This window comes from Rhamphochromis sp. 'chilingali' (assembly GCF_963969265.1).
Source record: "Rhamphochromis sp. 'chilingali' genome assembly, chromosome: 19".
In the NCBI taxonomy this organism is placed as follows: Eukaryota; Metazoa; Chordata; class Actinopteri; order Cichliformes; family Cichlidae; genus Rhamphochromis; species Rhamphochromis sp. 'chilingali'.
The window spans coordinates 21441686-21454764 of record NC_137946.1 but is presented as its reverse complement, the minus strand read 5'-3'; the positions used below and the strand labels follow the sequence as shown (position 1 = coordinate 21454764).

The following is a 13079-nucleotide window of genomic DNA, read 5'->3' as shown; positions in this document are numbered from 1 at the left end:
TTGGCCTGCGTGGTCACGCTGGCACCACATCTAAAAGGGTGCAGATCTTCCTCCCACCTACAATGTTGGTAGTGCTCTTGTGTGGATTGCATATCTGACTGTTGACTGATACTCAGACGCCTCCTGCCAGCGACCTCATTGTCCCAAAGCTGATGTTTTTACTTCCAGCATTAGCGTCAGAATGATGTGTGTGTGAGAGGAGAGGCTGTTGCTTTTCCCTTTGTACTTCATTATGATTTTCTCATGTGATGTTTTTGTTTTGTTTTTTAAATTTAATGAGGTCACTGGCAGGTTGAAGGGATAAACCTATACTGGCGAGGTTCTTGCTTTGTGTGAGTGAGGATTCAGAGAAGGTCTCCCACTTTTTGTACTATCACACAATGGTGTAAAAAATGTAAAGTGTTTATTGGATAATAGTTTTGGATTTGTTACTGTTTATATTTGCAGGATGTGGATGTATTTTCTTCATGTATTTTGTTTGTAAAAATGGATTTCTAATTTACTAGCATGTTTGCTTTTGCCAATAAAGATGGAGGAATTGGGTGCTTATAAGGCCATAAAAAAAAAAAAAAAAGAGGGGGGGGAAAAAACAGAAAACATACATAAATATAAATTGGATCTGGGAGGGAAAAGGAAAAGGTAAAGAAAATGAAAACATGTCAGCATTGGCAAGGGGGGGATTTCCAGGCAAAAGCATTCCAGAAAATATGAACCTATTCTCTTGTGTGGTCTCATTCTTCTTGCATGTGCTCGGTAATTAAATAATTCACACTGCAGTATTAGTACTTATAATTAGGCTATAGCATTAAAGATTATACCTGTGCTTAAAACACATCAAATGTTATGACTAAACAGTGGAATTACTGAAAGCCATTAGATTTTTTCCTTATACTTTAAGTACTTTGATGCATGAGTGCATTAACCTTTTTTTAAATGGTGTGTTTATCAAACCTTCTGACAATTTTGTTTTGCTACATCTGGCATTTTTTGCAATTTATGCTTAAAGTTCGGGGTGAAGGCACTGATGACGTACAAGTGTCAGAAAAGCATATCACAAATGACACTTAAACCCCTTATAACACTGAATTTACTTATGGTAGAACCTACTTTGAAATTCTACTCTACGTGTGTATTCACATTTATCCAAGTGTTATTGGGTCAAAATTTTAGCTCTTTTTATTGGGGGTGGGAGAGCTCGAGCCTATCCCGGCTATCATAGGGTGAGAGGCAGGCTGCAACCTGGACAGGTCATCAGCCTGACACAGGGCTAACAGAAACATGGACAATAATTCACACCGATGAGCTATTTAGAATCATCAGTTAACCTATCTCCACTGCATGTCTTTGGACTGTGGGAGGAAGCCAGAAGAGAACCCAAACAAACAGGGATGCCCCAGGCAGATTGTGGGGTCGAACTCCCGACCTTCTTCCTGTAATGCAACAGTGCGTGCCACCATGCTAGTCTGGGAAGTGTTATGGGGTTATTTCCAAGTATTTTGAAGTCCATCATGCCATCAACATGATTATTCACAAGTGGAAAATATTCAAGATAGCTGCTAATCTCAGGAGTGGAGGTCCCAGCAAGTTTATCCCAAGGTCAGACTGAAATACACAGAGAAGCTGCAAAAAACACGAGCTACATCTCCGACTCTACTGGCCTCAGTCAGCATGTTAAATAATAAAGTTCATGACAGTACAATTAAGAATAAGACTGAACAAGTGTGGCTTGTTTGGAAGGGTTGCCAGGGGAAAGCCTCTTCTCTCTGAAAAGAAGATGGCAGCATGGCTTAGGTTTGCAAGAAATTGGATCTGAACAAACCACAAGATTTCTGGGGGGAAAAAGTCCTCTGACCAGGGGAAACAAAAGTGGAGTGTGTGCCCATAATGCAAAAAATTAAGCACAACATATTAACAGCATACCAACTGTCTGTTCACTTTCCAGTCACTTCTCTGTATCCCAAAGTATTCTAGAGTAAAATGTGAAGCCATCTGCCCAACAGATAAAGCTTTGCACAACAGCTGAGGAAAAAAAGAAGTGAGATTCTGCAACGGCCCAGTCAAAGTCCAGATGTCAGCTCAACTGTACAGTCATGCATAAACAAACGACAACCCTCAATGAACTGAAGCAGCACTGTAAAATCGAGCGGGCCAAAAAATTCCTCCAAAATAACATGAAAAACTGAAATCATACGGAAAACGATTACTTCAAGTTATTAATTGCAAAAGTAGTTTGATTCTAACAGATAATTAACTGTGCGACCTCAGAGTAAAGTGATTCATTTAAGGAACAGTCAAGTTTGAGAAGCATCCTAAAGAACATTAATTAAAGTAAGATGGGTCAGCGCCCCAGCGTCGCTATGTGATAATGATAATGTGAATAAGTAAATGGGATTTTTTTTCATAAATTTCCAGAACACATGAAAACAACTTTTGCATTTTTATTTTTGTAATATTACACAATGAAGGATAATATTAAAAAGAAAATTTGTAAAGGAGATCGAGTTACATAAAAGTAGGGTCAAAGCTGATTTATGGCTTAATAATTAGCCAATAAGACAAGCCGTTATGGTCATGGGCGTCCACTTTGATACGTTCCCAAGCAAATCCCAACGCATCTGAGTGAAGACACCACAGAGCAGCTGCGACATATTAAAATATCACTGAATAATGCATGACCATTTCTTACTTTAGGAAGTCAAGTGAAAACACTCAGAATCTGTTTAGCTTAATGCAAGAACTTCCAGCTCGTCCCAGGGGAAAGGACTTGAAGGGCTTGACAGTTCAACATTCCAGATTTCATTCTGACCTGGTTACTGGGAGGTGAAGGAACAAGCACTGGGAGAATTGACTGTGCTTGTGTATTTAATTATATCATCAAAAGTAAGCTGCTGATTGGTAGCGCGCTTATTTATTTATTGTTTCTTTCCTGAAATTATTCATCACGGTGTGTAATGAAGGCTGTGACAGTATTTAGATCGTCTGGTGGAACTGAGCTCCAGATGTAGCCTGGCCAGATGGATGGGCGGTGCTGATGGCGTGGTGTGGGGACACGTTGGAGAGGTGGTGCTGCAAATATGACAAAGCTCTTTATAAAACACGCTAGGGCATCTTCAAACTATGAAGAGTGCAAAGATGACATAGTACAATGACCACTAAATTATGAATAACCCCAGCAGTGTAACAGCAAGCAGGGGTTTCATGCTTTCTACAGACTAATGCGGAGATTCAGGTTCTTGTATCTGATTTTTATTCTCACGCTGATGAAAAATGATATCTTCTGGTGAGATCTCACGTGTTCACAACTCAGTTTAAATAACACGTTGGGTAACTAAAAGTATCGCACGAGCGATCAGACTCAAAAAAGCCAATCAGGGGTCAATCTCTTTAATGCATTTAAAAGGAAGAAACTTTGAGGGCGTTTCCTTCTGCTGAAAGTGAAAAGTTTCTCAAAGTCTGAGAGGCGTGCTTTGTGACATCACGCTTCAGCCAGAGGCTATGTGGAAAGCCTGTATTCACATACAGTGCGGATAGTCTGTCAATGATGCAGAAGATTATAGTTAAATTTTCGAAACTAAAAAATATTTAGTTTAATATTTTAGAATATACAACAAATTATCGTTCAAAGGACGTATATCTGCGTTTGAATTACGCCAGGAGAAGATCATTAAAGGTATTTCTATGAGTCTGTGTTGAGTTATTTGAACGCAACACTCGCAAATATGAGTTAAGGCCACATGCTCTTCGCAACCAAGTCTGAAAGTCAAAGTTTGCCCGGGTCGAGAAGTCCTTGGCTGTTTTAATCTGTGTAATGTATAAGAACCTGCCAGTGTGGTAATGGATGCCTGCCACGGTGGTGCTAAATTATTCACAGTCTGGGGAACCAGAGAGGCAGTAGGATCGGATAGACTAGGCTGTGTCATCGGGAGCCTCTGCCAACCTGGCTCCTCTTTCGGACCGTCCAGGCCGGCTTCGTGAGTTTTATCCAGGCAGCCACATGAGAAGACCGTGAAACAGCCCGAGGACTGGCGTTCACAGTGGATGGGACAAAGCCAAGGCCGTTGGGTCGACCGGTCAACCAGCAGGCCTTAGATACAGTTTGGAGCACGCAGGACCAAATCCATCCATAAAGTCATCCAAACATATCCATCCACGGTTTAATACACACTCAGTACTACTACTCAAAATGCTGCGCTGTCCTCGGTGCTGAAATGATTGAAACGGTCTTTGTGCTGCATAATAATTGCTACATTGCAGCCTGCTGTAAGCCTTTCACTCTGCTTGTCACCTATGACCTCATCGTTGGCAATGGTGGGGAGCTCGGAGGTATCCTGCATGAACTTAACACTGGATTTATAGAAATAACATAGGCTGTAAATGTCGGTGTGATAATACACATCTATATCTCAGGGGAAAGGAAATTACACGACTCCAAATATCAAGGATGCCGTCGATAAATAGCCTTTTAATTAAAGAATTGTGGGGCTTTTTGGTTTTGCTTATTCTTAGACGCTTGCGCACAGAGTCCACGATTCTGCAACCTGTAAGTTGAGCAGAAGAGAGGGTGGGTGGGAGGAGGGAGACTGAAAGAGGAGGAGGGGAGAGGGAGGAAGCGGGAGAGGGGAATGCCGGGAGGCGCTGCTGATGTTAACTGTTCAGTCTGGTGAAGGAGAGCAAAGGAGCCGTGTAGCTGTCCGTGCCCCAACTTTTATGTCAGGGGCCACACTGCTAGCGAGGTGCTTGCAGGGAGGATGATGATGACCATGAACGGCAAGCAGCACTTCTCCATGCACCCGGCTCTGCACGAGCCCAAGTATCCCGGCCTGCACTCAGGCTCGGAGGGCATGCGCAGAGTCTGTCTGCCCGCCCCACAGGTACGTTCAGGTCAGGGGAGAATGACTGGAGTATACTGGGTGAGAGAAAGGGGAAAATATCACACTGGAAATGTCTGTAAAGTTGATTTGACAGGACTTTGTTCTATCCGCTATCTCTCCCTCTCTCTTCTGTCTGTACCCCCCTCCCCCTCCCAACCCCATCCTCCCCATCTCATCCACATGTCTATTCAAGCAATGCTCTTGCTTTCATATTAATTTTTATGACCTGCGCTTTGAGGAGGGTTCTCTTCTCTCCTCGGCGCTGCTTGCCTTTGGAAAATGTTTTTTAGATCCTGAGAGCTGCCTGACAGAATTCCCCACTGACTCCAGTATGCGCACTCTTGCTTGCAGCTGCAGGGCAATATATTCGGAGGCTTTGATGAGAGCCTGCTGGCACGGGCAGAGGCTCTGGCGGCTGCTGACAGCATTGTCTCTCACGGCAAAAGTCACCCGTTCAAACCAGACGTGACTTACCATACCATGAACAGTGTCCCCTGCACCTCAGCTTCATCTTCTTCCTCTACTACCGTGCCCATCTCCCACGTTCCTTCCACCATCGCCTCTCATCACCACCACCACCTCGGACAGACCCTGGAGGCCGGAGACCTCCTGGACCACCTCTCCACCAGCCTGGCTGTGACCGGGATGGGTGCCCCAGAGCCTCCAGGGATGACCACGCCGGCGCACCACCACCAGCACCCTCATCACCACCTGCAGACTATGGGGCAGCTGCACCAGGCGATGGCCACTATGGCCCACCCTCACTCCCTGTCCGTTCACGGCGGTATGGCTTGTGTCAACGACGTAGAGTCGGATCCCAGGGAGCTGGAAGCCTTCGCCGAGCGGTTCAAACAGAGGAGGATCAAACTCGGGGTGACCCAGGCGGACGTCGGGTCAGCTCTGGCCAACCTCAAGATCCCAGGAGTGGGGTCTTTGAGCCAGAGCACCATCTGCAGGTTCGAGTCCCTCACCTTGTCCCACAACAACATGATCGCGCTCAAGCCGGTTCTCCAGGCCTGGCTGGAGGAAGCCGAGGCTGCCTACCGGGAGAAAAGCAGCAAGCCGGACCTTTTCAACGGGAACGAGAGGAAAAGAAAGCGCACGTCCATCGCCGCGCCGGAGAAGCGCTCTTTGGAAGCGTACTTTGCCATTCAGCCCCGACCCTCCTCGGAAAAAATTGCGGCGATCGCCGAAAAACTGGACCTGAAAAAGAACGTGGTTCGAGTGTGGTTTTGCAACCAGCGGCAAAAACAGAAACGAATGAAATACTCTGCGGTGCACTGAGTTACACAGATCATGAATAAAATAGCCTACTACATTTTTGATCGAGTGATTAATAATAGCCTAAGTAACCTAACTAACAGGGATTTTGCAACGTGTCTCATTTTGGATTGCTCCCAGAAAGACTTTTACTTCATCCCCATTTCGTGTCACGCACTCTTCATTGTTGCACTTTTTCGATTTTGTTATTAATACGGGACTGATAAATGTGTTATAGATCTGTAAGGAGGATGACTTTGATGTTGTTTGTCTTGTATCTTGCACACTCTAAATGTGGATTTTTAGGAAATTCACCCTGACAATTTGTCACATTCAGGGATTATTAACTCACTTTTTATAAACCATTACTTGGAGTTCATGGAGGCTGAATTTATGGGCTGTTTAAATGTTAAACTGATGTTATCTGAAGAGACAGACAGAGTCTTCAGGAATTCGAGAAGAAAAGAAAAAATACGATTTTGTAAGATAATTGGTTGAGACCTGAGTTTGTCCTCCACATCACTGGCTCATATACACTGAACTATATGTCGTTTTCACCGCTTTCTTTTTCACCTCTTTTCTTTTTGAAAACTTCAGTGGAATGTGTCCTCAGTGTGTTCACCTTTTTAAATCACTATTTTTTCTCGGTATTTTTCTTTTTTGCGAACTAATCAGCTCTCTTCGTGAACTGTGTGAAGGTAATTTACGCACAAGCAACAGTGACTCTTTCACAAGGTATATGACACTGTGAGTCTGGCTATCTTTAATTATTTAGAAATGAAAATGACACCGTCTTATATATATATGAGGCACAGACGTGTGGCTTTGGCTGCTGCTATATTTTAATATTTTGATGTGAACGTGTTTTGGACCATTACAGGTGAGCTGTATATTTATCATATTGGTGAGATATATCCAGTATACAGGCCTCCATCACCTGATCTAACTATTTATTTTTTCTCACTCTTGATTTCATTTGGAAAAAACATGTGTGAATTTTAAACTTAATAAATTATCAGTTATTTTTTAAAATCCCACTGGGGCGACTTTATTTCTGTGACTTATGAAGCTGCATTCATTTACTCTTGAAGTTACAGCGCGAGAGCCGTTACCGTGACGAACAAATCGCAGGCCGAACCAATGGGCCATAACTTCATTGTAAACAGTTTGTTTTTATGGGACCTCGCCAGACTGTTTTATTTATAAATCCCCAGACCTCTGCTGGAATTAAATATGTATCGTTGTATATGATAGCCGACAAGGACCAAAGAAAGAGACGGGCCTCCGTTTCTACAGCGATGTTCACACCGCAGAGCGCTGACTGTGTGCGCCCTCTACACGCTACTTATGGCCCCTTTCTCTAATTAGCACGGTTTTAATTATGGATGCCCTCATGTCACCGTGCATGGGCTTTGAAATTATTAAGTAATGACGATGCAATATTAATTATATATTGGTATAAAACGAAGTAATGTGGAAGAGTTGGAAGTAGAAGCCTGACTGGGAACTCTGGGAACTCTAGGGAGACATTGGCTGTACCACAGTTTAACGCAGGAAAGATGGGAATGGTTTTTATGATTTTCTTTTCTGTTTATCTAAGTAAGTATTTAATTTTATTTTTTGCTATTTACATATTTTGTGTAGTTTAAAACAAATATTTTAATATTTTGATATAATTATTTGGGGGAAGCGCGGAATAGCCTATCGCACCCAGCGATTATTATTATTATTATTATTATTATTATTATTATTATTATTATTATTATTATTATTGTTGTTGTTGTTGTTGTTGTTGTCATATTTCTATATGGAAAATATCCCAGTGCTTTTAAAAATAGGCCCAACCAGTTTGTTTTAGTTTTAACAATAGTATTATCAAATTAAATTAAAATAAAATACATTTGTTAATAGTTTCGGATCAATTTACAAATACACGGAAACGTTTTGGGGTTTGTTGATGAGAAGTGAATACTCACAGTGTAATTTACGGGGAACAAAAAGAACTTGAGAGAAGACGGTAAAATAAAATGCAAATTCTCGCCCAGTTGATTTTTGACCTGTAAACGTTAATTTCATTTAATTAAGTGTTATTTTATTGGCCTGTAAGAAAACATTTCACTTTAATTGTTATTAAAAATACTCCATTAGCGTGAAACTCTTTTCAAGACCAGAGCCAAATTTCTCTCTAACGGCCGGCACGTTTGTGGCATAAAAATGAAGATAAAACAATAGCTTGGCGGTGTGAATAATTCATTTTTGGAATACCTGCATTGATATCATAACGTCGTCCCTATGCGGTAAGTTGAGCTGAAGGCTTGTGCGTTAGCGACATGTGGCGACTGAGGGCACCTCAATTATTCAGCAGCAGCTGAAAGGTATATTGCGTTTTCTCGTGCAATAACAGAGACGTGATCAGGGGCAAATTCATGCGTCATCTGCAAGGCTATATATGTGTGTGTGTGTGTGTGTGTGTGTGTGTGTGTGTGTGTGTGTGTGTGTGTGTGTGTGTGTGTGTAAACTCACAGCTAAAATAGTGACGGGTGAAGGACTTGAGACTAGTAATAATAATAATGATGATGATGATGATAACAGTGGTAAAAAGAAACAGGGCTAACACTGCGATAAAGGGAGCAGAGCTCTGTGAAGATATAGTGAAGATGTTTTCATGCTGGGATGACTATTTTCAGAGGTGGCTGTACTTAAGTAAAATTTTCAGGTTTTTGTACTTTACCTGTGTATTTATTTTTGTGACAGCTCTTTACTTTTACTCACTACATTTCTAAACAAATATATGTCCTTTCTACTGCTTACATATTCAAAACAGGCTCGTTACTTTGGTTTAACACATTTGAGTGGAGTTATTAGTTCACGTCACTGTGGGTCTTCAAACATCAAACTGATCTGAGTCTAAACAGTAACACATGACAGGCAGTCCCGTTCGTGTGTTAGTTACCACGGAATGAAAGGTGCAAGGCCGTGTGCGTGTGCCATAGTTAAAGGGGTTAAAGGTTGTTTTCGTTTTGTTTTTTGGCACCGGAAGAACTGCAAGTGTACATAAGTTGCATTATCGTGATACTTCAGCATCTTCAGCACTTCAGCCCTAGGAAGAGGAGCCAGCATAAACATACAAACATTTTTTAAGCGGCAGGTCATTTCAAATCCAACGTTTCCATCAGCTTAACAAACATTAGTAGTTTGTCTCACAGTGTGTTGCTAGCTAAAAGTCCAGCTGCTGTATTTTACAGGGAGGGAAAAGAAAAAGAGCTAACTTCACTCAGAGATGGAGAAAGATAAGAAAGACAGGACAGGAGAGGAAGAGAGGTTAGGTTCAAAGGTAAGGCTGCACATTTAAAGCGTACATTAAGTCCTCATGATTTTAAATCCGATGTATGTTTTTATGTTATGTTTTTTCATATTGTGAAACGTGCTGTAAAACAAATTGAGGCAGACTGGATGGAAATCCGCTGCAGGTTAGTGCAGGGTAAACAGGTTAGTTTGCTGTACTGTGATGAATTTAAAGTAAAGAACAGCGTGAGACTGGTGCACAGCTGCTGTGGGTTAATGCTCAGAGAAACGTTACTCTAAGTGCCTCAGAGATGAGTTTGAAGTTGATGATTAGATTCATTGACTGAATTCCACCTTCATACCAACTGTATACTGTCTAATATAAAGACAGCATATAGTACAGTTTACTGTCAGTGTAGAGGATGGAACTCAGCCAGGGCAATTCATGAAACATCTGTATGACATCTGGTTGAATATATATATGTATATATATATATATATATATATATATATATATATATATATATATATATATATATATATATATATATATATATATATATATATATATATAAATTGTTTTTATTGTTTGTTTGCCTAAGCCTAGGCTGCTGCCCTGGCGACCCGGCCTCGGATAAAGCGGATGAGGATGGATGGATTGTTTGTTTGTATTGTTTAAGTGAATATATTTACGAGAATCCAAATTTAGACTCATATAAAGTTTGTAATTCCATCTACTAATATAAATTAATTATTACATTAATATAATATAAATAGGTTCAGTTAGCTTTGCACAAAAACAGGTGGTAGAAACTTCAACTTTTACCTGAGTACTTTTCTAACATTAGTATATGTACTTCTACTTAAGTACAAACTGTCTGACTATTTTTGACAGAATGAAGATGAAAGCTCTGTTTAATTGCTCAAGAATAGGTGCACATATATGTACCCCCTCTCTCTTTGTCTCTCAGTTTGCTTTAAAATACGCACTCTCACAGGGTGGCTGTCATCCGTGGGAGCACACTAAGGGAATGTGAAGGGAGGGTAAAGCCAAGACACCCCAAACTCAATAATTCATCCCATGCCAGTAGCAACAAATGAGAATGTGACCAGAGCGAGGGAAGACAGCTACCTCTGGGCTCTCTATTAGTCACCTTCTATTATCATCAGAAGCCAAACCGCTGCTACACACACACACACACACAGAAATATACACACACCTGTGTGCAGCACAGACCTGGATACACATGCTCACAGGCACACAATGAGATTGTGTTACTCTCTAGAAACTTGAAGCCAAGATGATGGATGAATGTCTTTTAAAGGTACAGCAGGTGATGCTCTCTGCAGTTTCTGTCGCTTTTTCCATGGTTGGATCCACATTCTTTCTGTTTCGCTAATGCTACATTCTTTCAAATAACTCATTGCATTAGTGCAGTTCTGAAGTCCTTTTGTAATTAATTGTTTATTTACAGGGTAAGAAAAATCTACAGATTTTATAGTATAATATACTAAAGTCCATTTTTTGTTATAAAGCAAATTAAAGTATTTGCATTTCTGCAGTACTGTGCAAAGGTTTTTTGGCACTTCAGATTTAGATTCTTATTCATTCCATTAGGGACACAACTGACAGTCATGTATCATTGCAGTATTTTTAGCAACAACAATAAGAGTCCTGCAACAGATGTAATGTCCTCCACAGAGACCTTATCTCAACATTATGGAGTCAGTCTGAAATCACATAAAGAGACAAGACACTGAAGTGATGTAAATCCACAGACACATGGCAGTCATGTTGTGTGTGTGTGTTTACTGTACTTCATATAAAAGTAATAGATAAATAAACAGAAAATAAATCATTAATAATGGGGATAATCTTTTAATTCCACTGCCTGATGTGAGAGTGCTGCCTTTATTTTCTCTTTTTTGAGAATGTTTTGTACTGCTGGTCAGGCAGTTTGTGAGAATGGCTGACAGGTTTCCAAAATAACGGAATAATAATATTAATGGAGACAAAGTTATAGAGGGTAGGCTGAAACTAAAATGAACTTGCTTATAGCACTTCCTGTAATTATAGTAGTCTCTTGTTCCAAAGGAACTCAAATCAGTAATTTGACTTTAAAATACAAATATTCTGAAGCACCAGCAAACTGTCATTGCTTCCACAGAGAAAATTAGAAATGTAGGATAGAAAGAAATTTAGACTCTAACACCCTGTGCTTGAGGCCAATCGTATGCAGATACGATTCAGTTGTGGAAACATGTCTGAATAGTCTGTGTAGAAATGGCAACACTGGAGGCTGCAGGCGAGAGATCCTTCCTGCCTGATGACAGATGAGAAGCAATTAAAAAAAAAAAAAAGAAATAGCAAAAATTAAAAAACATTTCTAGCAATTTCATTTCTTTCACAGAAGAGCACATTCATGTTCCAGCTCCAAAAATAGAAATAGAAATGTAGGGGTGTATATTAGAGGCACTCACAGAAACTCACTTATATGCACTTGCTAAATTCATTCAGCGGGTCTGAAGAACAGTATTATATACCCCATTCATTATTCAAATCCTCTCCATTATCAAAGTGCCCAGAGAAATAAAACTAACCCAGCCAGAAATAATTCACTGTGGCGTGATTTTTTTTTTCCTCTACAAAGCACTTAGCTGGTCAGAAGATGAGCTACACACAAACCCAGATTAGAGTGTAAGAACGCATAATCACAATAAGGTCTTCTGAACATAATCAAACTCCATAACTCCACTCACATGTGGCTGTAGTGTGGCAAGACAAAGGAAAGGAAACGGGAGAAAAGGACTTGTGGGAGGCATAAGTTAAGAAACAGACTAAGGAAAGAGAAGATGGAGGAACAAAAGACAGAACATACTCAGAGAAAATGAAATTAGGATAAAATGAACGGTAAGAGGAAAATAAGGTAAAAAGAAAAAAATGGAATCAGCAGAGAGAGTAAAGGAAGGTTGGCAATGTGCAAATGAAAAAGGAATGTAAAGAGAAATAATGTAAAGCGAAAGTGAGGAAGAGCAAGAGTGAAAAGTCAGGAACGAGCAAAAATATGAGAGAAGGAAGGAAAAAATCCCTAATGGCTGACATGTCTGTTACCCTGACTGTCTGGATTTAGTTCTTTTCATTTCAAGGTTGATCACGTCAAGGTAAGCGCGTCCCTGCTGGCCACGGACAGTTTGACACTAAACACCTGTGACAGCAGGAGCACCAAGAGGGTCCACTATGAACAGGAGGACGGGAGGCGGGGCATGAGGAGCGTATACCAGCCAGCAGAGTACTGTAAATGCAAAAATAAAGCTAGGGGGAAGCTATAGTATGTGACTGACCTAGAGCTATAAAAAAGAAGAAATGAGTAGAAGCATGCACTACATTATCTATTTATTTGATTAATGATGCAGCTAATTAATATTCCTCAGATGTACAACCTCTCAAATGCTGCAAAAGTGTATTTTAAAGTTGATAACTGTGAAACCAAAATGAATCATTTGCAGTGTATGAATGATAATCATGCCACAATTAAAGTATACATGCCATAGATAGATAGAGAAGTGAAAAGCAGCTCAGAGTTGACATGCTCCATCATCCACATATTGTGTATTAACAGAGGGCACATGGGAAACTAACAATGGCAGTGCCACTGCCGATGT

The 13079-nt window shown here is 40.7% G+C and overlaps 1 protein-coding gene across 1 annotated transcript; it reads left to right on the top strand.

The window, feature by feature from the left end:
- Positions 1 to 4677: 4677 nt before the first annotated feature.
- On the top strand, positions 4678 to 7212 carry pou4f3 (POU class 4 homeobox 3). The gene is made up of 2 exons (XM_080867779.1): positions 4678 to 4871; positions 5223 to 7212. The coding sequence occupies exons 1-2, from the start codon at positions 4749 to 4751 to the stop codon at positions 6153 to 6155; spliced, it is 1056 nt and encodes a 351-aa protein (XP_080723905.1). The 5' UTR covers positions 4678 to 4748; the 3' UTR covers positions 6156 to 7212.
- Positions 7213 to 13079: the final 5867 nt, after the last annotated feature.